The 20999-nt window shown below is 40.1% G+C and overlaps 3 protein-coding genes across 3 annotated transcripts; 2 read left to right on the forward strand and 1 right to left on the reverse strand.

The window, feature by feature from the left end:
- The first annotated feature begins 121 nt into the window (after positions 1 to 121).
- Positions 122 to 4774, forward strand: tyms (thymidylate synthetase). Its single transcript, XM_022227926.2, has 7 exons — positions 122 to 246; positions 907 to 1225; positions 1425 to 1604; positions 1708 to 1878; positions 2176 to 2276; positions 2765 to 2911; positions 3189 to 4774. The coding sequence occupies exons 2-7, from the start codon at positions 961 to 963 to the stop codon at positions 3324 to 3326; spliced, it is 1002 nt and encodes a 333-aa protein (XP_022083618.2). The 5' UTR covers positions 122 to 246; positions 907 to 960; the 3' UTR covers positions 3327 to 4774.
- Positions 4611 to 14508, reverse strand: LOC110975434 (activating molecule in BECN1-regulated autophagy protein 1-like). The gene is made up of 12 exons (XM_022227930.2): positions 14243 to 14508; positions 13500 to 13742; positions 12882 to 13054; positions 12416 to 12505; positions 9707 to 12165; positions 9269 to 9449; positions 8429 to 8544; positions 8137 to 8247; positions 7657 to 7842; positions 7391 to 7488; positions 7040 to 7239; positions 4611 to 6773 (listed from the first exon to the last, which is right to left on the reverse strand). Exons 1-12 carry the CDS (start codon positions 14372 to 14374, stop codon positions 6497 to 6499), a joined length of 4266 nt encoding a protein of 1421 aa, XP_022083622.2. The 5' UTR covers positions 14375 to 14508; the 3' UTR covers positions 4611 to 6496.
- A 162-nt stretch (positions 14509 to 14670) lies between these two features.
- atg13 (autophagy related 13) lies at positions 14671 to 20950 on the forward strand. The gene is made up of 13 exons (XM_022228042.2): positions 14671 to 14830; positions 15587 to 15741; positions 15976 to 16056; positions 16197 to 16316; positions 16460 to 16691; positions 16866 to 16959; positions 17433 to 17534; positions 17886 to 18032; positions 18176 to 18254; positions 18553 to 18651; positions 18877 to 18984; positions 19152 to 19268; positions 19511 to 20950. The coding sequence occupies exons 2-13, from the start codon at positions 15613 to 15615 to the stop codon at positions 19607 to 19609; spliced, it is 1407 nt and encodes a 468-aa protein (XP_022083734.2). The 5' UTR covers positions 14671 to 14830; positions 15587 to 15612; the 3' UTR covers positions 19610 to 20950.
- The last annotated feature ends 49 nt before the right edge of the window (positions 20951 to 20999 follow it).

Raw genomic sequence — 20999 nt, forward strand, 5'->3', positions numbered from 1 at the left:
CTTATCTGTAAAACCCTTCTAAAAATGCTCCACCTCTTTAATTATCTGCAAAAACTGTTTTATTCATTTATGTCAAAGGTTGTGATTTTTGACCAATCAGAATTTTCGCTTCGCTGTCCGCGGGAATCTCGAGGTCTTAGCAAGCAGCAAGGCGCGCCGTATTTCGCGCCAGAAGACAAGTTATAAACAACGGAGATCGAGAGGTGAGTCCAACCACGGGGGAAGTTGGTGGTGCATCAGCGAGAGGTATGTAACTCTGAAAGTCTATAAATATGATTAAGAGGTAGGAGAGATCAAAAAGAAACAGAATTCACCCAGAAAACAGACGCTTTTTGATGTTGTTTATAGGCCTACTTGATAATCGTGCACAGTCACAATTGACAAACCATGACATGCATATGAGACCGTGGAGTAAGGAACCCTCCACTCGACTAACAACTAAGTAAAGTAGGCCCCAAGTCTAACTTCAAGCCTCTAAGTGGTACCATGACTAGTACTAATAAGTGTTTTTAAGTGAACGATTTGGTTTTCCCCCTCCTAAATTGAACTTTTCTGAACATGCTTTTGCTTTGTGATAGCTAATATTATTATTATGATGATGTAAGGTGACCCCTAGTACTACTAGCTTGACTAGGGAATAAACAGTGTCCGTATAATATATATCATATGATCAGATGATTGATTATGAAGCTCTTCCCTTCCCCAAGGACCCAAGTAATGACCGAGGACATAGCATGTATGGGAAAGCTAGTAGTAGTACTAGCATGACTAGGCCTAGTAGTTACAATATCATGGTTAGAATGGTTAGGCTTGGGGCTTTTTTCAGTTTTGTCAGCATAGTCAGTTGCCTTGCTTTTTTGACCAGGTTGAGTGACCTTTTGATTTATATTTTCTCACTCTCAACAGAATTTTGACAGAATTTTAAGAAAGACCGAATCATCAAATAGGTCTACCTACAAAATGGCAGATATAGATGCAGTGCTCAAGGAAACAGGAAAAGAAAATCTGGTCGATGCCATGACCGGTGTATGTGTAGATACCAAAGATGCCACTACCAGTCCTCAAGGGAATAAATCTAAGAAGCTGCATCTTGAACCACCTCACGATGAGCTTCAATATCTTCAGTTGATTCGTCGAATCATTGATGAGGGACAAACGAAGGATGATCGTACTGGCGTTGGAACCAGATCCATCTTTGGTGTCCAGAGCAGATACAATCTCAGAGGTTGGGATTAATCAATAATTAGGCCTGATGCCGAAAGTGATAAATAAATATACTGGGAACAGTAGTTATCCAATAGGTTAAACTTGCCAATGTCATTCTCAAGTGTTTTAAAGTTCCCATTGGAAAATTGTAAACTCTCAGCTGAAATTGATGACCAAAAATTTGAATTGATGGCTTTGCTTTTTCTCAAAACACAAAGGTCAATTCCCTCTTTTGACGACAAAAAGAGTCTTCTGGCGAGGTCTTGCAGAGGAATTGCTGTGGTTCATCAGAGGATGTACTAGCGTCAAAGCCCTCACGGATAAGAATGTCCACATCTGGGATGCCAATGGCTCGCGGGAGTTTCTAAACAAACGTGGCCTGAGCCACTATGAAGAAGGTGACATTTGTGATAAAAATTCCTGAAAATATTACAACAGCCCTTAGCAAATTCCCAAATGAAATTTTGAAGTCAGATTACACAATTTTAATTTCTTTTCTAGGTGATCTTGGCCCTGTTTATGGTTTCCAATGGCGTCATTTTGGTGCTGAGTACAAGACTATGCATGATGATTACACAGGACAAGGCGTAGATCAATTAGCCAATGTCATCCATCAGATTAAGACCAATCCTAACGACAGACGCATTATTATGAGTGCTTGGAATCCATGTGGTAAGAAATCAAGCTATGTACTCATAGGGATGAAAGATATTGTTATGTATCTTTCATGCTGAATTATTTCTACCATATATTAACTTACGTGCACAATAGAATCCCGGTATTTTGGGGATACGATAAACAATGCAATGTATGACATGGAAGTTTATGTAACTGTTTGGTTATTATCATGTTTTGAATTTTGATTTAATACTGAGAAGAGTGAATATATCTAAGAACATATTCCCACTACTGAGTAGAATGTGAAGCCTTTTTTGGTTTGAAATTATTCTTACTCAACTTAATCTTCAGATCTGGATAAAATGGCCCTCCCACCATGCCATGCCTTTGTGCAATTTTATGTCGTCAATAAAGAACTGTCTTGTCAGCTCTATCAACGATCTGGAGACATGGTAAGTATGCATTGTAATATCATCACAGTTTTCAGTCGGTAGGAGACTCAGTAGTTTGGAAAGCTCAATGGTCAAGCAGTTGGAATACCTTCACCTGTCAGCATGAAGTTGTGGAGTAGGGTATTAGATGAGTGTACAAAGTTGGCGGAGATTTTCTCTAAGGTTTTGGAGGCATCAGTCATACTTCTGTATACAGTGCCTTTACCACTGCATATATACAATTGATCTGAGAAATTAAGCAAAGACATCACTTGACATGCTGTGCGCAAGCCCAATAGGACTGGTAAAAAAAAAATCCCGAATTTGTTCAAGTAAAGGCCTAACAAATTTCCCCCCACTGAATTTGACTTATTAGGAAATGCTGTTACTTTCTGGTGGCTGATAAACCACAACCAGAGCAAATGAGTCAACTTAGTGACTGTTAAATTCTTCCTGAAGTCGATGCAGAATTGACAACAAAATGAATTGTTATCTGTTGGTTCTTGCAGGGGCTTGGAGTACCCTTTAACATTGCCAGTTACTCCCTACTGACCTACATGATTGCTCATGTAACTGGCTTAACTCCAGGGGACTTTGTACATACCATTGGTGATGCACATGTTTATAAAAACCACACTGATGCTCTTGAAGAACAGGTAAGAACATTAAAGTGAAAGTTTGTTCCTTTCCAAAATTTCTGTTTTCATTTCCAGAATTTATTGTATTCTTTCTTCCAACTTGTTAATTTTTGAACATTTCTCATAACTTCACTCAACTATACTCTTTGTTCAACCAATTTCATTTTCAAAAACTTTAAAATCAAGAGAAAACTGATTGTTTTTGACATTTAATGCTTGTCACATGACTCCAACTCCCCTTGTCCTCAATGAATAATTATTCATATATGCATAAATCTGTTGTCTCCATTTGTAGCTTAAACGTCAGCCTCGCCCGTTCCCCACCCTTAACATCAAGAGGAAAGTGGAAAACATTGATGACTTCACCATGGAAGATTTTGAGATCTGTGACTACAAACCACATCCTAAGATTACCATGGAAATGGCTGTTTAAGACTGGTTGAAATTTCAAAATGAATAATTTGGTTGATTTTCATATTTTGAATACATGGACTATGCAAACTTCCTATGACAAACCAAATTGCTGAATCAGGATTACGTCTTTAAGCTGGACCCTACTAAACTAAACTTGGACTTAGAGCTACTAAAACACGCTAACATTCCTATGCAACATGCTTGAATGCTCTCGGCAAAATATGCTCAGGGTGAAGGGAATTTACTTAGATATTTGGTTTGTCCAAAGTAATTTAGTTTCTCCAAAGTATATATGAAACCTGTGAGCAGTATCATAGATTTTTTGTAATTTCATACATTATGTTCATATTTTGTGATATTTTCTAGGCTTTCTGGACGTTCTAGTTGTGAGAAGTATACGTGGTCTCAGCAAGTACATCTTGATATTGAAAGTATTTACAGTCCATTGCACACGGCAAGTTTGATCAAAGACTGCAGTTAACCATAGTTGGACTAACTTTGAATGCATGCTAGTCAATGGTTTGACTAGTCTAGTCAGCTATTTGTGACCAGCCTATCGAGATTGGTCGCATCATTGGTTGCTATAAAGAGAGGACCAGTGATAAGAAAAATGCACATGCTTGTCACCAGTAAACGACCATTTTCACTTGTATTTCTGCCAGTTTGCCCTTCAGCTTCGTGCGGCCAACCTTTCTCCCCTTCTGCCTGGAGACCTGACAGTGGCTGACAAGGGTCGCTCACACTTCAACTTTACCACACATGCGCTAGGTATGTCACAAACTGACGTCTAGTCAACTGGTGGTCCCTGATCAAACTTGGCCATTGTTGCTAATCTACACAGGTATATTTACACTGTCTGATAATCACATGAAATATGGATGGTTTTTCCCAGCAAAATTTCATGTTATGAAGGTGAACCAAAATGTTAAACCATTAGAGAAGGTTTTTGCCGTTCATATCTATGACAATACTAATGTACATCCACTTTTATGCATAAACCCTGATAGTTCTCAATCCTTGGCCAGTGGAGAATTGAAAACTATTGGGGATGAGGTAGATTAGTAGATTTGCTTTATTTGAATACTTTTTGTACTTCTGTAGTCCTTTAAGGTTTTGGACAATTTGATCATCAGATGACATTTGAAATCTATGCAGTCTGTTCTCAAGAGTGTATGTGGGCGTTGTTACACTCTGCAATAATGGCAATACATTTTAAATGGGTCGAGCTTAATCTGGGGAAAGTTCATTTTAAAGTTCAGTGCTGCTCACAAACTAACAGAAACCAAATACATGCACATGTAAATCGTTTTTGACATTGAGAAGTTCATTTTATTCTCCACAGGAGAAATTTGTACATACATATATTTGTACCGTTACAGGTTTTGCTGTTTCACCTGTCTCACATAGTTTAAAACTCTTCCAATCTTTATAGTTGTGAATATTAAAAGAAACGGTGCTAAACGTTCACATTCTTGGTGTCTCTGATCAGAATCAAAATGTCATGAAAATGTTCAAATATTAGGCAAACCAAAGTCGGTAACTTAAATTTATGACTTCTACCACACGACCACTTCTAATATCTTCTGAACTCTAAAAACACAAAATCACAACTGACATAATCTTGGGCCATAAAATGCATTCATTCATTTAAATAAAAATCAGACCCACAAATAAATGAGGAATGTTTTGTTTATATTTGAAACCCTTCAGATACATTGTATTTAAAACGAAAGTAAAAACATCTAATTTCGGCATTTCACACTTTCCCAAGAACTGTTGAAAACGTGAAGCATATACATGTACAACATAGAGCTATATATAGAAACTAGAGCGTTACACTTCTCATTCTCTGTGCAGAGAAAATTTGACATTGTCCTGGGTGCAGACATTTTGAATCCATGAGTATGCTTGTAGAACATTAAAAATCAGACAGAATGGATATTGAATTGTGTATTCTAAATGCGATGCACAATTACAAAACATGCTAATGTCAGCGTGTCTTTTATATAAAGACGCACATGTACAGAGTAATAGCACATGTTTATTTACATCCATAGCTGATTATTTTAAAATGAATGTTTCCCTAACATTCAAGCAAGGTTGTCCGATTCTGTATGTCTTTCGATGAATAAGTTCAGGAAAAAGTTATTCCCTTAATTCAGAGTTGACGGCTCTGGAGTGGCAGCTGTCGTGCGCATAGGGTATCAGATTAAAAAAACATCAAGGCAAAACGTGCAGCGCATACACACGCATATATGTGTTTTGACGCAGAGCAAAATGAAATGCTCATTTACTGATTGTACGTTCAGGTCGTTTGCATATCTTTTTTGTTGACATATCATTTTAGAATACAGACACAGATGTGCAGTTAGCCATACAAAATTTCGAGTTTTCCATAGGTTTGTGGACAAACACGGATGCGCCCAGCAGGCATCACTTTGTACATGAGTCTGCACTCTCGTTTTCATATATTGGTCTGCACTCTCGTTTTCATATATTGGTCTGCACTCTCGTTTTCATATATTGCTCTATGGTATATATGCAGTTAATGTTGTCCATTCAGCTCCTTTAATACCACATGGTCCAAGTGTAAACAGGGATTGTGTAATACTCAGAAACATCTCAGCTCCAAGAAATAATGCCCATCTTAAAGCATACTTCAACTTGAAATGTCAGCCAGGACAATAATTGTTTGTGTACTTTCCATACGCAGGAAAAATAAGAGACAGTAATACTAAACAAAAATTATTTATCAAAGCAGAAGTAGTTTCTCTGAAGATATGACCCTTTCATTCTCCTACCCTCTGAGCTCTTGCAACTAATCCCACATCCAGACCTTACCTCAATCATTGTTGAGGACCCTCCTGCATTGAATGTTGATGCTTAGCCCTTCATCAAACTTAATAATACCACTACCATCGATCTTTTCAGCTAACGAACATGCTTATCACTCAACCACACAAACAGTGCCCTCTTTTGTATGTGCACGATACAATTCTTATATAAACCCTTTTCAGATCTCTAATGTACACTTGTTCTACGATCCATCTTCTTGTACATGCAACATACATCAAAATTTCCCATAATCCTTAAAAACCATGTGATCTACATCCAGCCTTTCACCGTTGGCTGTCATCAGAGGGAACAGTGTCCTCTGAGTCCGTCACTGACAGCAAACGACAGGATTACCTATCCTTGCTGCTGTTCCTCAGTCTGTGTCGCTGTGCTGCTAAACAGCGCCCTCTGTGGTGTCTGAGTCCCCCTGGCCCTCCTATCTGGTGTGGAAGCTCCACCTCCAGATGAGGAGGGATGATGTAGGCCTAAGTTCCTCAGACCAAATTCCTGATACATATAGGTGTAGCTACGTCTGCGATGGACCAGATCATGACGTGGGTAGTCATCTACGGACAAGTAGTCTGACCGGTAACTTTGGTCAGTACTAGAGTCATCTGGTGCTGTAAAATTCCTGAGAAAAGCAAACACAATTCAAAATAAAACCAACAAATATGCAGTTTAACACAATTTGAGTTCAAAACCTAGACAGACACCTGCACGAGTGCTTGCTAAATGTAGAATAAATTAATAGGCCAATGTATTCTTAATACCAAGCCTGGCTTTATGTATGCTTCCCTATGGAACTTTAAATCTGTTGTCCTCATGAAGCTCTCATAGGAAAGTACACAAGTAAAGGGTGACATCATAAGTCCATGAACCAATTTCTCCACAACTTACGCTGGTGAGCATATTCTGAGATCACCCCTGTTTGTCCCGTAGACAAGTCCAACCCCAGGCTGTGGTATCCACTTAACGGTATTCACACTGACGTGGTGACGCCTCTCCTGATCATTACAGCTATGATCCACATCACAGACATACAGTAAGGAGTCCTCTGATGCACCTTCTTTATGCAACTTGTAGATCATTCCAATCAACTACAAGAATAATCACAAGTTGGAATTACTGCTTAAGGTCTGTGAATAGACAGAGGGCGCTGTTTGGATTATCGCTATGTGATGCATTTATGACATGAACATTCTCATATTGAAGCTCAGGCCAAGGTGGCAGTATCTAATGACAGCTTACCTGTTTGGATGCCATGTGGAGATGTAGTTTGCGAGAAGCTAAACCAACAATGACAAAACCACTCAAAGGGGAAATATTGACTGTGATGGCATTGGGACCTGGAACACAAAACACAGGGACAACACTGAACATATGAACCATCACATGAGCGCCCGAGGGCGCTATTACAGACCATTATTTTCCCAACATAAATGTGCTTATGAAAGGTCCAATAATGTTGTAAGTATAAGGAGTAAATCTTGCCTTGTATTTAAATATAAACTCACCAAAACTCCTGGTGTAGAGCACATCACCAAAGTTGTGGGGCATGAGGGAATAGATGGCAAGCACACCGTCCTCAGGGAAACCAAGAGGGCTAGGTACAAAGGCTGCCAAGTAACGGCCATCTTGAGAAATGTCACAGCTGGCATCATTGTGAAGTTTGCAATGGGGAACAATGACATTATGATCCGCTGTGTATTAAATGACATCAAAAAGATGTTATCATATGCACATGTGTAAGTCTGTATCTATAACAAGTGTGTTGCGTATGATGACTTTTCTACAGAATGTGTACAAAACTAACAAATTTCATGAGAGAGAAAGGCACATGATTACGGGTGCTTGATAGAGACATAACTGGAACAGGCACTATTTTGAAAAATTACTTTGAGCGTACATGTAGATGAATGGCGTCTATAAATAGAGCTAACAGAGAAGGGAACCGAAGGTAAATGAGGGGAGGGAGGATGACTTGCTGGGCTTACCATCACTGATATCTGGCAGCTCAAACTCAGAGAAATCCCACCACTGCAACCTGTAGGTTGTATTGCTGATGTTATTCGCAACAGCTGTCTCTCCGCGACCAGCAAAAGCACCTGGAATTGAAGAGATTGAAACTAAATATCAACCTTGATGTAGGGAACTCCCCCCAGGATGTATGTAAAATTATATTGAAATCAGAGGATTTGGGACTGCTAACGCTATTGTATGTTAACACAAGTAATAACGCATTCTTCTCTTTGCACAGAGACAATAGTGACACAGCAGTGTACTTACTCGCAATAGCTCGGTTGATGGTAGCATGGATCATGGGAGGTGGTGGTTGGTACGTCTCATCAAAGATACTGTTCCTTGGATGATGAAGATGACCAGAAAACTGACCAGATAATCTACTGCAAGGGTAGACAAGTATCATACAGAATATGCATGAAGTCAGATGGGAAGCAAGTCTTAGAAAATAGTCTAATTGATGAGCGACAAGAATGGCAGGCAGTTAAAATGTTTTTGGTCTGTGTTTACTCTTCTTCCAAATCTATTTAATGCATCCTAGGGTTGAGTCAATTCATATAATTCAGTATTCGAATATTTGACCTTCAATTCGACGGAATATCCGAATATTCAGTCCTACCGACCGGCAGATTGTTTATGAACAAACCATGTATAAAAATCAGTTGCAATACTGCACATAATTGTACATTATAATCAATATAATAACTTCTAACATCTAGGAGTATCTCCAGCCACGATTTACATGTAGCAAGATTTTAGAGATGAACAAGACTTCTGGCCCTGTTAAAAATTTCTATTCCTTTTAAATTGTTTAATGAATAGTTTACTTTTTGAATCATTGAAAGATTCCTGTCACTTTTCATTTAATGTGCTTGAAACAAGCCTTCATAGTGCCATTTTTCTCATTTAAAACAAAAGAAAATATTCCAGTCCTTTTCATGGATTTGCATTCGAATATTCAAATTTGGAAAATAATATTCAAATATTCGATAATCAATCAAATATTTGGTTAATCAGATATTCGGCACAGCCCTAATGCATCCTGTGGCTTTGGTTTGTCCCCCCCAATGTCATCATGTGCCAGTTGGAGAGAGTACGCAGTCTTACCCAAGCTGTGCACGTAGAGGTCCTTGACGAGATTGTCTCAGTAAGCGACGTTGTACCCTAGCTGCCATGTCCATTCTTTCTACATCTGTCATCTGACGCGAAGGTTGGTTCAAGAGGGCTAGGTGAAGCTGTCTACGTGTGTGTAGAGGAGCAACGCGACGAGCACCATATATCACTCCAGCTGAAAAAGAATTACTCTGGGTAGTTAGATATAGGAGCATTAATATAAAAACTCAGAAACTGGATATCAGATTTCATTTTGTTAAACATAGTGCTACTTTTGAGGAAAAATTGACCAAGTCCTTCAAGAACGAAATTATTCATTCATCATTATTCGAGTTCATAAGTTTGCTATGATGCTTGTATTAGCTCTGCATAACTTTTGGAACAGTTCCAAGAGGTCATGATGGTGTCACAAAAAATGGACACTAAACTCACCACGTGGCTCGTCTCCTTGGTTTTCACCCATCAATGATTCACCATCTCGGGGATCAGGGGTCTGAGACAATCCCCCAAGGCGCTGTCGATGCAAGCCGGGACTCCTCCACAAATTGTATCTACGATATCTCGCGGCAGCATCAGTTGAGGGGAATGTGTTGGCGGGTTGGAGAGGCTCTTGTATTGGCTCAGGGGGAAGGGGGGCTCCAAGTGTGGCAATGTGACTGCTTTGCCTCATACCACTTGAAGGAATATGGGCTGCAACAGGTGCACGAGATCTGGTTCCCTGTCTGACATTAGGGATGGATAGGTCTATCCCCTCAGGAATTGGTGGCTGGAACTCTGCTTGATGATGGGATCTGACCGATGAGTCACGGTTAGGAACATCTAGTCTGCTTCCTGATTGAGAGAGGTTTGTAGAGCCAGACTGCGATGGGCCTTCAGAAGTTATTCTATAATGAGCTTGCTGGATACTACTCCTTGGAGATTCTAAATGTCTCTCATCAGACGACATGTCAGGATTGTTGTTTCTTGTCTCAGGATGACTTGTAGCACTTGCTCTTGTGAGGGATAAGTCTAATGGGTTTGGACTAGAGCCAGTTGTTCCTGGAGATCTTGACGGATTTCCAACAGTCCCAAAATGCAACGCCCTCATCCCTTTTTGAGGTCCAAATCTGGTTCCAACTTGAGGAGGCCCAGACTGTAAAGCACCAACATTGGCATAGTCTGCTGATGAAGTTGGCAAAGAGACACTGGCTGTGGATGAGGTGCTCAGTGAAGAGGATGCACTCTCTGATTGTGAGATAAGATTGGCTTCTGAGGCGCTATCTTCCAATTCCGATTGCAAGGGGTTGTGCCTCGGTGGAGAGGTGTTATTATCTGATCTTGAGGTTCTGTCTGGTGGAGCTGTGTCAGGTATCGTTCCTAAATGTGCAGTGAAAGCACAATGTTGCTCTTTGACACCATGAGTGCCCCAGTGCAGGACAGCAGCACGAGGATGTGAGAGGATCTGTGATTGAAGAGCTGGTTGCATCTCAGATTCAGAGTCAGTTGTGGTATGACTTCGTGAAGATGTGGAAGGACAACATGACTCTGTGGCTACTGCTTCAGTTGAACCTATGTTTGGTTGGGCTTCTGAGCTTTGTGGTCTTGTATCCCGACTGCTTGCACTGCTGACCAGCTGTGATGAAACATTAGCTGAGATACCTGAAGATCTCCCATCAGTTCTAGGCAAAAGTTCTACTTCTTGAACGACACTTGAAACCTGAGCATCAGAGAAAGGCAACTGCTGATGAAGACTCTGTCCATTCCGGGATGATCTGTCAGCTGAAGTTGATGGATTACTTAAGGAATGTTGGGTGTTATTTTGATTGGTGCCTTTCAATCTAAGAGTTTGAACTGGGCTGTTCAAATCTGGGCAGTGTCGCTTAGCTTCTGGTGAATGGCAGTCCTCATTCTTAATGCTTGAAGAGCTTCGAGTGTGACCGTCCGTCTCATTATAATGTACAGCTGAATCTTGTGTCTCTGTGGAGTCTATGGATGGAAGAGTTCCATGTTTCTTCTCTGACACCAAATTGAGAGGTTTCATTTCATTTGCAGGAGCTAAAATTTCTTGATCAGATTCTGACGTGGCTGTCATTGCAGAATTATGAGCAGATACAGATGTGGGCACATCTTCGCTTCTCTCATCTGTATTTAAGGGGAGTTGTTGCAATCTTGCTATGTGATGTTCACTATGGCTTCTACTAGCATTGGCTTGTGCTGGTGGGATTGATAGCGATGTTCTTGCAATCCTAATCTCATCCCCATTTGTTACGTCCATATTCACATACAGCGGTTCGGACAAGTTTCTGCTTTCCTGAATTGAAACATCTGACATCCTATTACTCATGCTCTGACCATCTTCACTGCTTAAAACAGCATCATCACTTACTCTCATTTCACTGCTGGATTCATCACCACTTCCGCTATTAAGATTCCAAGAGCTTATCCCACTTCTGACACCAGTTTCGCTTCTCACATGTCTCGCAACCCTAGATGGGTCATTCTGTGCCCCATTATCATTGCGCATGATGTGTGGATGCCGTAGCCGGCTCGGATAGATATTTTCATATTCGTCTGACTGTGCATTGAGAAGGTTCTGACCACCAGCTTGGCTGCCTTCATACGGATAATCTCGAGCTGAGCTACTGGAAGGATGAACTCTTCTGAGTCCTAAAGCAGTCAGTGTTACAGCTGCTGCATATTCCCTGGCATCTTCAAGAGTCTCACTTTGAATTGGCGATACAGGCCTCATTGGCTGAGATGCAGAGAGGTCATGAGATGCAGGCAAACTTGTGGAGTATGTTCCCTGAAGAGTTGGCTCTACACGTGGAGGTCTCGGATATGGATTCAGATGCTCTGGAACACCATGGCGTGATAGTCTAGCAGAACTCTGGTAGGCTTCGTGCTGTACATCTCTAAACCAAAAAATAGAGAACACATTAAGCAAACTTTGTGGTTCATTTCCTGAGGAAACAAAAAGCCTAACGCTACCAACAGACAAAAGAGATGTCACCTTCCATTCCTTTCAATATGAATGACAATCCTAACTACAAATAAATAAAAAAAAAAAATTTAGGCAATTAGAAAAAAAGACAAACTAATGCTGAAAAGGAATGCCAAAGCATGAAGCAACAAAACTTTATTACTGAAGCAGAAGAAGCTTACAGGTTTTCATATTCGGGTTCTTCTTCATCAACGGGAGCATTGGCGATCCCTGTCAGAAGATTGTGACCCAAAGGACTGAACCTGACCAACCTGTGATAGTAGAAAACAGAATTCATTAAAAGTTTACCAACTCTACGTTCAAGTAATGACACATTCTTAACCTTAACGATTCCTAATCAGCCAAACTCAAACACGAAGGCCTAGTAGAGTATTGTGCTGGTACACATTGACTGTGTTTCAGGTGAGATTAGGCATACCACAAATACACAGAGTCCAACTGTTCACATGCTTAGTTTATAAATATGGTGTTGGGATTCGCAAGGATGAGGAAGGTCATTCTAGGAAGCTGGGATTAAGGTTTACAGAATTCTCTACTGTGGTTGTTGCAACTTTTTCCAGTGTTCACTGGACCAGGAGGGATAAGATTTTGTCACAGAGAGAAAAAAACTGCATTTTAAAGGAGTACCTGACTTTCTCCAATGGTGAAGAAATTGCAACAGAGGCAAATGGCACAGGTTGGCGCCAGTCCCATAATAGAATCTGATCCTGTGCTGCAATTGCCAAGACTTGATCCCGCGGATGAAAGGAAAGAGAAGCAATCATGGAGTGATTGTCCGACTGCCAAACTTCACTGCTCCCCTGAAAGGAATGTGAGAATCTGGAGGTAAGCATGAATCTATTTATTGCAGGTAGAAAACCCCAACACCAGACTTTGCATTGGGCTTAATATTTAGGAGTAAATAGTTAAATACAATGTCTTTGATTGTGAGGGATTCTTGGCGTTTGCAACAAATTAATGCATACAAAGTTAGAATTCATGAAACAAAATTTAAAGTGATAGGCATGATCATACACTGTACATGTGCCAAGCTCAGAGGCTTAGAATGAATGTCATTATGACTGTTTACAAGCGACCAATCAACAATTTGAAAGCGGTAATTCCAACTAGCTTAGTATAAAACCATGCATGAATATACCACCAGGAATTAGAAAAGCTATAATTGTGACAACTAGCATGACTAGACTGTTTTTGGAGCATGTACTTCAAATTCCATAGTGTTCAAAGCCAAAATGAAATAGATACCTGTAAGTCCCAGACTCGGACCTCACCACCAAGGCAGCCAGATGCAAGAATCTCATTGGAGGAAGGGTGAAAGGTCACACACCAAGGGCTCCTTGGATGACCAGTTAGGGTTTGTACATGTTCACCAGTAGTCAGGCGTGATATGTTGATATTGTGGTTACCATGGGAGGAGGCTACCAATTTGTGGTCATGACTGAAGGTAACTAGGAACGTGCATCGTGGAGTTCCTGGCAAATTGCAGGCCTGAAGATAGGTCAAACAAGGCTATTTTAGTTTTGAATTCTTCTTAGCGAAATATGTTGTCTTGCTTTCATTATATTTGAAATCATCTAGGCCTACACATGCTACACATGATGTAGGCCTAGGGCATAGGCCTACTTTAAATTCTGCAGTCTTTTGTTAGGCCTCTCTGGCATGTCTGGGAAAAATGCTGACTCCCTGGAAACATATCATACTGGGCATGATGGGAAAAGGAAAAAAAACCTGAGACGCTCAGCAAATTTTCCTGAATATTTATGGAGCATTTGTATATATGTATAAGCTAACAGATGAGATAGGCCTAACTAGCAGTGACCATGGAGGTAGGATCCACGCACTGACTAGCTGAGCATGGCAGTTTATGACCAAAGGGTTGGTCTGATTCATAACTAACAGATCAAGGTCCTAAATTTTCTTTCAGAGTTAGCAGACCTATCCGGTTTAAAAATAACCATCTCAAAAAGTCTTCAAATAAGAAATCTCACTTTATTGTAGGTGGAAGAAGTCGCCGCGATTTCTTCTGCAAAGTGAGGCAGGATATTTTGTCGAATGTGACCTCTAAAGCCTATTTCTCGGCCCTTGAGGCTAAGAAAAACGTTTTTGGGTTGATGCACCATCGTCAGGGCAGCTCCAAGTCCCTCCAAAATGAAGAATTTGACTAGATTTGGGTCACATTTGTAGTCGGCGAATTTCCTGCCGGGTCTACGTCTCCTTTCTCCTTCCAATGTCCGATTTTTCTCCAGGTTTTATACCGCCCTCATTGGGTTCATTTTGTGAAGCAACGCAAAGTGCACTGACCTATGATTGACCTTTGCCTGACATGCAATCTAGTTCCCGACTCCTACACTTTCTTCATTTTTTAAAAGTCTGTACACAAATTTTCGGTTTACAGACTAAACTATGACGTCAGATCAAAATCATAACATTACATTTACAATCTGTGGACTACGGTAGATGTTGGATTGACTTTGGGCTTCATTTTGCGAAATTCCCACACTCAGGAGTGGAGAAAAACATTGTATTTGTGCCAGCTTGGCGTACGATGACACATTTGTCTGTTGGATGTGTCTGAGGTAAATAAAATGTTAACATCAGGGGATATTTTTCGGATAATTAATGCCTAAGCTGTCACTGGCGTGACTGGTGCCGAGTGTGACTCGACAGTACACGTCTGTTACATCATCATGTGTGTGTGCCTTGTTTGCAGTCGATATTCACTCATCGATGTGACGCAATCCGTTGTTCATTGGCACTTTTGATTGTGATGTACCGGTGATCCTTAAGCCTGACCTCAGCTTTTATACAAGTCTGTGGGGACAATGGGGGAGTAGAAGCCTAGACCACGTGCTTGATGTATTTTCAGACAAAAAGTGGAAACGTTTTTTAGGCTGCTGCTAGGGACAGATACAGAGAACACTTGATGCGCCCCCTGCCCCCGTCATGCCTGGCCTCTTTAGGACATACATGTATTATCACTTTCTTATGGCTGTTATAACATATTTAATGGAAAATTAGTGTTGTTCACGTATGAAACTCTTGCTTGCCGCTAGACATATTGAATGTGCAGACTATTAGGCCTATAAGCCTTATTGCAAATTCTGCATGGGTGATTTTGAACAATGGTAGAAAGGCATTGTGGGAAGGAAAAAAGGGACAAACATTGCCAAATAGAAACTTGAAAGACGTTGAAACGTTATCAAAACCTGGGAAAAAAATATGTGGGGACATTAGGGACCAGGATCCAATTTACTTTTTTACGAGGCATTTTGTGTTAATGACGATTTTCAAGAATGCTATTTTGACAGCATCATGTCGCCTTTTTCAATCAGTTTTTCCTTGCAGTTGACTATGAATCATGATGGCCAAAGGCTCATTCGAGGAATCCAGTCCATTACGCATCAGCACTGCCTCAGCTAGTAGTAGTAACTTGAATGACAGAGAGCTCAGAGATCTCAACAAGTTCATCAAGTTCATGGCATTTAAGGTGATAAAAAATACCCTAATGTCAGAATCTCATTAAATCAAAAATGAATATTCTGTTTGTATTTGGTTAGTCTGAAGCAGAGATCTGAAGAAACATTTTGTTCAAGATATGATAACTACCAGGCTCAATGTATTCCATATGTTCATGATATCAGCACTTGTTTCCATAAAAACTTTTACTTTGAATGCAGAAACATAAAGTACTAATGATACAAATATTTCATCTTTGCAACAGTCTGTGCAGGTGATTATACAGTCTCGTTCTGGAGAAAAAATTGATTCTGCATCCAAAGCCAAATCTGATGGAACAGACTGGGTAAGCATGACAACATCCCCATTCCCATCCATTTTGGAATAACTGCAATGTGCTTTTAACTAGAAATCTAAAAGAAATCAACTTTCTGAGTATCCATGCACAGTGAAGTGTTTATATTTGTCCTTGTTTTATTCACACAGTTCAATCTAGCTGTTTACGACAATCCAACTATTAAGAGTAATGTCAAGAAACTCCTTGCTCAAGAACTTCCGAGGGTGGGCTCCCCGTTAAATGTGGAAGTGTCCTTGGAAACCAACGAGGTGAGATAAACACCTTGAGGTAACTGCTCCTCATCAATGGGACCAAATAGTTTTGAGTATGAGTTTCTTATTTCTGATAATTGTCAGAATATTGAAATGTGAGTTATTTTGTCTTGTAACTAATTTTGTTTGTTATTATTCAGGGTGACAAAATGGTGCTGGAATGTTGGAGTTTGGTTGTCAATGAAACTGTTGATCCTAATGCCAAGATCCACTACGCCGTCTACAATCGCCTTGGTCTCCTGCTCAAGTCACTGATATGTATCTCCAGGATCACACCAGCATACCGCATTGCCCGGCACCAGCTAGGAGCAGACTACCGGGTCATGTCTCGCATGTACTACGGCGAGATGAAGCTGTCCTTCCTGGGTGAAAGTAAGCTCAAGTTGCTTTATTCTCACTGATTGATTACCCCACACATCCTTCTAAATTCTTTGCACAACCTACAGACTCTTAACATTTCTTAACAACTTGAACTCTAGTATATACAGTTTAAACAGAAATTAATATATCATATAATGCCCTGATGTTTTCCTGTCCACCCAACAGACTTCCATTCCTTGAATGTGGGTTCAGTAGCTACCCCTATTGGTTCTGTTTTCCTGTCTGTAGCGTACAGGACCAAGCTTACCTTGTCTGTGCAGTAAGTATGACATTGAAGATTCTTTGTGAACAAGGCCCAATTTCATTGCGCTGCTTGCTGCAGAATTCCGCACTTACGATCTCCATTCTACGCTAACAACGCAAGCAGAAAAATTCTGCACTATTCCTTTAAGCACAGAATCCTTGTTACGGGATGTAGGCATTCGCACAAGCCACGATTCCTTGCTAACCTGGGAAATACGTTCAGCTTAAGTGCAGAATTTTCTGCTACAGTAAGCGCTGATTTTTCGCTTGCGGTAAGCAGCGCCGTGAAATTGGGCCCAGATCAACCAATCTTTACATTACAGAGAAAACTTACATAGGCCCTGTTTGCTGTGTTATGAGGATAATTTCAAGTAACTGATTTGAATACAGGGCCTTTGATGGTGTTGAATTCAAGTTAAAACTTTGATGTCCTAAATGCATTTGTACTTCGACCTTCATCTTATTTTTGTCTGTGAATCAATCCCACAGTCAACTACAGAGAAGTAGCATCAGTCCGGTAACTGTAAGAGATGATTACTATGGTAGCTCAAGTCCTAAACATAGAAGTCCAGGAACAACACTTGCACCAGGGTGAGGTCATCAAACGCTTATCTTCTGACTCATCGTTGTATAGAGCTCTAGGAGTCGACTTGCCTAGTTTCAGGGCAGTTACAATTAAATTTAGAAAATTTTAAATGTTTTAGTGATATGTGTTGGAGTCGAGCAACTTGTCTCATCAAAGGCTTCACACACGCAAATTTATTTTGCCGTTTTGTTGTTACATTTAGGTATATGAGTACTTTGCTTTGTTTCCCCTCAGATAATATGGTCTAAAATTTAAAGTTTAACCTTGGGGGGGTTCTCTAAACTCTTTCCATCTCAGTAGAAGTCTTCCTTATTATACACTTAAGACAAATGTCTTTTCTTGACATTGATCTGAAGACTGGATGACTCCTCAACGTTGGAAGGCTCTCAAGATCTATGTGCAACTTCGTTCTCTACCTCACCACCAGATCCTTACATCTTGCATGGTGACTTTACAACCCCATCCCCAAGCAGGTCAAAGGTCACAGAAGACAGACCTAGAGGGTAAGAAATGGCTGTTAATAATCTCAAATGTGTAGATTCACTTCAAAAACAGTTGTTGCTTTTAGCAATATTGGACATAAAGTTTTCAGTTTGAAATCTTCTGATCAGTATCAATCCTAATTTGCTTGGATTTCTTTTGCCAGGAGCAGCCATGGTTTAGGATCTGACGTATTCTCAGGGAAGCTCGGTGCCTTTGCATCACCAAAACATCAGCCTGATCCAGTAAGCAGTGTTGCTCTGACATGGGAACAGTACACTAGACATCCTAACACCTTCCAAAAGACCTGCCTAACCCACCTGAATCTATTGCAGGAAATGTACAGCTTTGTACCATGCTTTTTCAAAATATTATATCTGAAGCCTGGTCTTTAGAATCAGCAAAACCATCTACTTGAATGCATACTCCAAAATATGGTTGATTTGAACTAACATAAATGACGTGAAGTATCCAAGTACATTTCTTCCATTTTGATCACAGATTTCTCCCTTCACTTTTTTCATGCTCTTTTTCTGTCATCAGAGTGAGATTATCGCCAGTGATATACCCTTCTCTTCATTGCTGCTAGAACATACCTCCCTCGACAACTCCAGTAAAGACAAATCCAGCTCCCCAGAACAGGTTTGTGTACCATCTGATGAGAGAATAAGAACTGTCTGTCTGTCCATCTCTTTGTTTGTTTGCGTGGGAGGGGAAAGAGATAATGTCGGAGTTGTAGCCCAGTCTTGAACCAAATGAGGCAATGTTCAATTACTCCGTTACATCTGCATTTCCTATACAGGAGTACCTTCCAGCAGTCTGAGTTCCTGAGAATGATATTTACAATTTTTGGTTTTGTTTGGACAGACGTTGTCAGACCAGCCTGAGGGTCAAGCTTCTTCCTCTTCCCAGAATTCCAAGGAGTCGACCCAAAGTCAACATTCAGTCGCTGAAGACTTTGTTATGGTGGAATTTGTAAGTACACAAATCATGAAGTTATCACAAAGACATCATATAGGCTGATGAGTTTGTTTATAGTTTGGGTTAGTTGTAGTTATGCATGTTGTATATATTCTAACCTTGTGATAATATACTTTGTCCAAGTTCTGACATCAGTGTTTTTAATTGATTTTCTCGTTTAGAATCCAGCATTTGCCAAACCTGAGAGCAATGGTGATGTTGTGAGTTTCTATCGGCAATTCCAAATGGCGCCTCCGTTGGTCATGTTTGATAATCAACCGTCATTGGAAGAAACCCTGGTAAGTGCATCCTTTGAATTGTGCTAATGAAATGAGACAAACATACCACAGGCAGAAAACTAAGGCTAATTTGTATATCTGCCTCGAGCCTGAACTGTTGAGGGCGCCATTCTGTCGTAGAAGTGAACTATGGGCAAAGCTGACCAACAAAAGTTCATTACTAGTGCAAGTTCTTAGGAGAAACTTGATGGTGATGATTTTGGTTTTTACTAAAAATATTTTCTTGGAACGTTTCTTTGAAGGAAATGCTGCCGACACAAATTGCAAAGTTCGAGGAGAATCAAGCTGAATTTGACAGCTTTGTGCAATCGTTACAGCGAGACAGCGAAGAGAGTGATTGACCAACACTCCTTGCACATCAAGTACTATTATTTATTTTAAAAACCTAGCTGTTTGGCAGTGATTTTTAGGCTGGTCTCTTATCTCCAGGATGGAGGTTCGAACCCAACTTGAGGCATTTGTGTCCATTAGAAGCACATTTTATGATAAATTACCTCTTCACTGCACAAACGTTGACATGTGCCTGCTGTTGACCAGATACTAATCGCAATGTGGCATGTAGATATAATGACAAGGTTTGCAGATTGTGGATTTGAATCCAACCAGAGTATCAAGGTGGTACTGTTCTTAAGCAGGATACTTTACCATAGTTAAACCTCCCTCTAAATTGAAATGCAGGAGAATCTGCAAGGGCAGAGTTGATTTAAGTAAGACTGTTGGGGAATGGGGGTTATGGATCGGCCAAGGAGTATAATGTAAAACAATGTACATAGTATGCAATGAGCAGAAACCAGTAAAGGTATAGGGAAGGAGTTTGGAGATCCGCATGATTGGTGCTCATGGGTTGGATTGCTGCTAGATTTTATCTAAGATCTCTGTTAAAATCATGGAGAATTAAAACTGCCTCTTACATTACAAATGTATCTATGTCTCACTGGGAAAGTCTTGGAAGACCAGGTATGGGACCTTATCTTTGTCAGATGTCATTTTCTTCTGAAATACCAGAGTATTTGAGTGTTATTTCCATAACAAGAATTAGGTTTCTAAGTGGAAATCTGTAGAACTTTCAGTTTCAGGAATTTGGACACAGTTTTGCTAAAGGGTTTTATTCAACTAAACTGCCATGCTGAAATGTTCCAGATTGAACTGTACCCATTGGCTTGGAATAACGCCCTCTAAAGATGAGAAACCACCAGCCTGATCTCTAACCACTGATATTTCACAAACATACATCTTCAAGCAAAACTGGTCGTCAGAATTTCTTCATAAGGACACGGTTATTTTCGTTACACTGTCCTTCATACATAGTCCTTCATATGCTACGCAAATTTTGTAGAATGAAAGGCCCAATCAGAACATTTTGATCAGAAGATAGAAATGTGTCAAAATGGACTGATTGTTAACATGTTGCATGATTTATTACATGATCCGTTCAGATAATTCACAGAATTGTTCTTCTAAAGATTACAAATCAAGTTCATGATTTTTACTGCACGGGCTGAGAAATACAGTAATTGTTTTCAGTGTTGGTGATGTATATGTGTTTTAAAGAAAACTTGATGAGCAGATAAAAGTGGTTTTGTGTGCCTGTGGATACATGTATTTTCTACTGTGTATATTGTGTAATAACATGGATGAAAAAATCAATAAATTGGATAAAAATTAATCCCATTATACCCAAAGTTTCAGTGCTTCTGTATTCATAGTTTCAGCTGTGTATTTGGCATGACT

The sequence above is a fragment of the Acanthaster planci genome, linkage group LG20 (assembly GCF_054643075.1).
Source record: "Acanthaster planci isolate LZ-2023a linkage group LG20, COTS_SCS, whole genome shotgun sequence".
Lineage (NCBI taxonomy): Eukaryota > Metazoa > Echinodermata > Asteroidea > Valvatida > Acanthasteridae > Acanthaster > Acanthaster planci.

Coding starts and splice junctions, on each gene's coding strand:
- atg13 (XM_022228042.2), top strand. CDS start 15,613: ATGATGGCCAAAGGCTCATTCGAGGAATCCAGTCCATTACGCATCAGC. Junction 16,317..16,459: donor TGTCCTTGGAAACCAACGAG/GTGAGATAAACA, acceptor GTTATTATTCAG/GGTGACAAAATGGTGCTGGA. Junction 18,652..18,876: donor AATCCAGCTCCCCAGAACAG/GTTTGTGTACCA, acceptor TTGTTTGGACAG/ACGTTGTCAGACCAGCCTGA.
- tyms (XM_022227926.2), top strand. CDS start 961: ATGGCAGATATAGATGCAGTGCTCAAGGAAACAGGAAAAGAAAATCTG. Junction 1,226..1,424: donor GAGCAGATACAATCTCAGAG/GTTGGGATTAAT, acceptor CAAAACACAAAG/GTCAATTCCCTCTTTTGACG. Junction 2,277..2,764: donor ATCAACGATCTGGAGACATG/GTAAGTATGCAT, acceptor TGGTTCTTGCAG/GGGCTTGGAGTACCCTTTAA.
- LOC110975434 (XM_022227930.2), bottom strand. CDS start 14,374: ATGGTGCATCAACCCAAAAACGTTTTTCTTAGCCTCAAGGGCCGAGAA. Junction 13,743..14,242: donor CTTCTTCCACCTACAATAAA/GTGAGATTTCTT, acceptor ACCTATCTTCAG/GCCTGCAATTTGCCAGGAAC. Junction 8,248..8,428: donor CATCAACCGAGCTATTGCGA/GTAAGTACACTG, acceptor CTTCAATTCCAG/GTGCTTTTGCTGGTCGCGGA.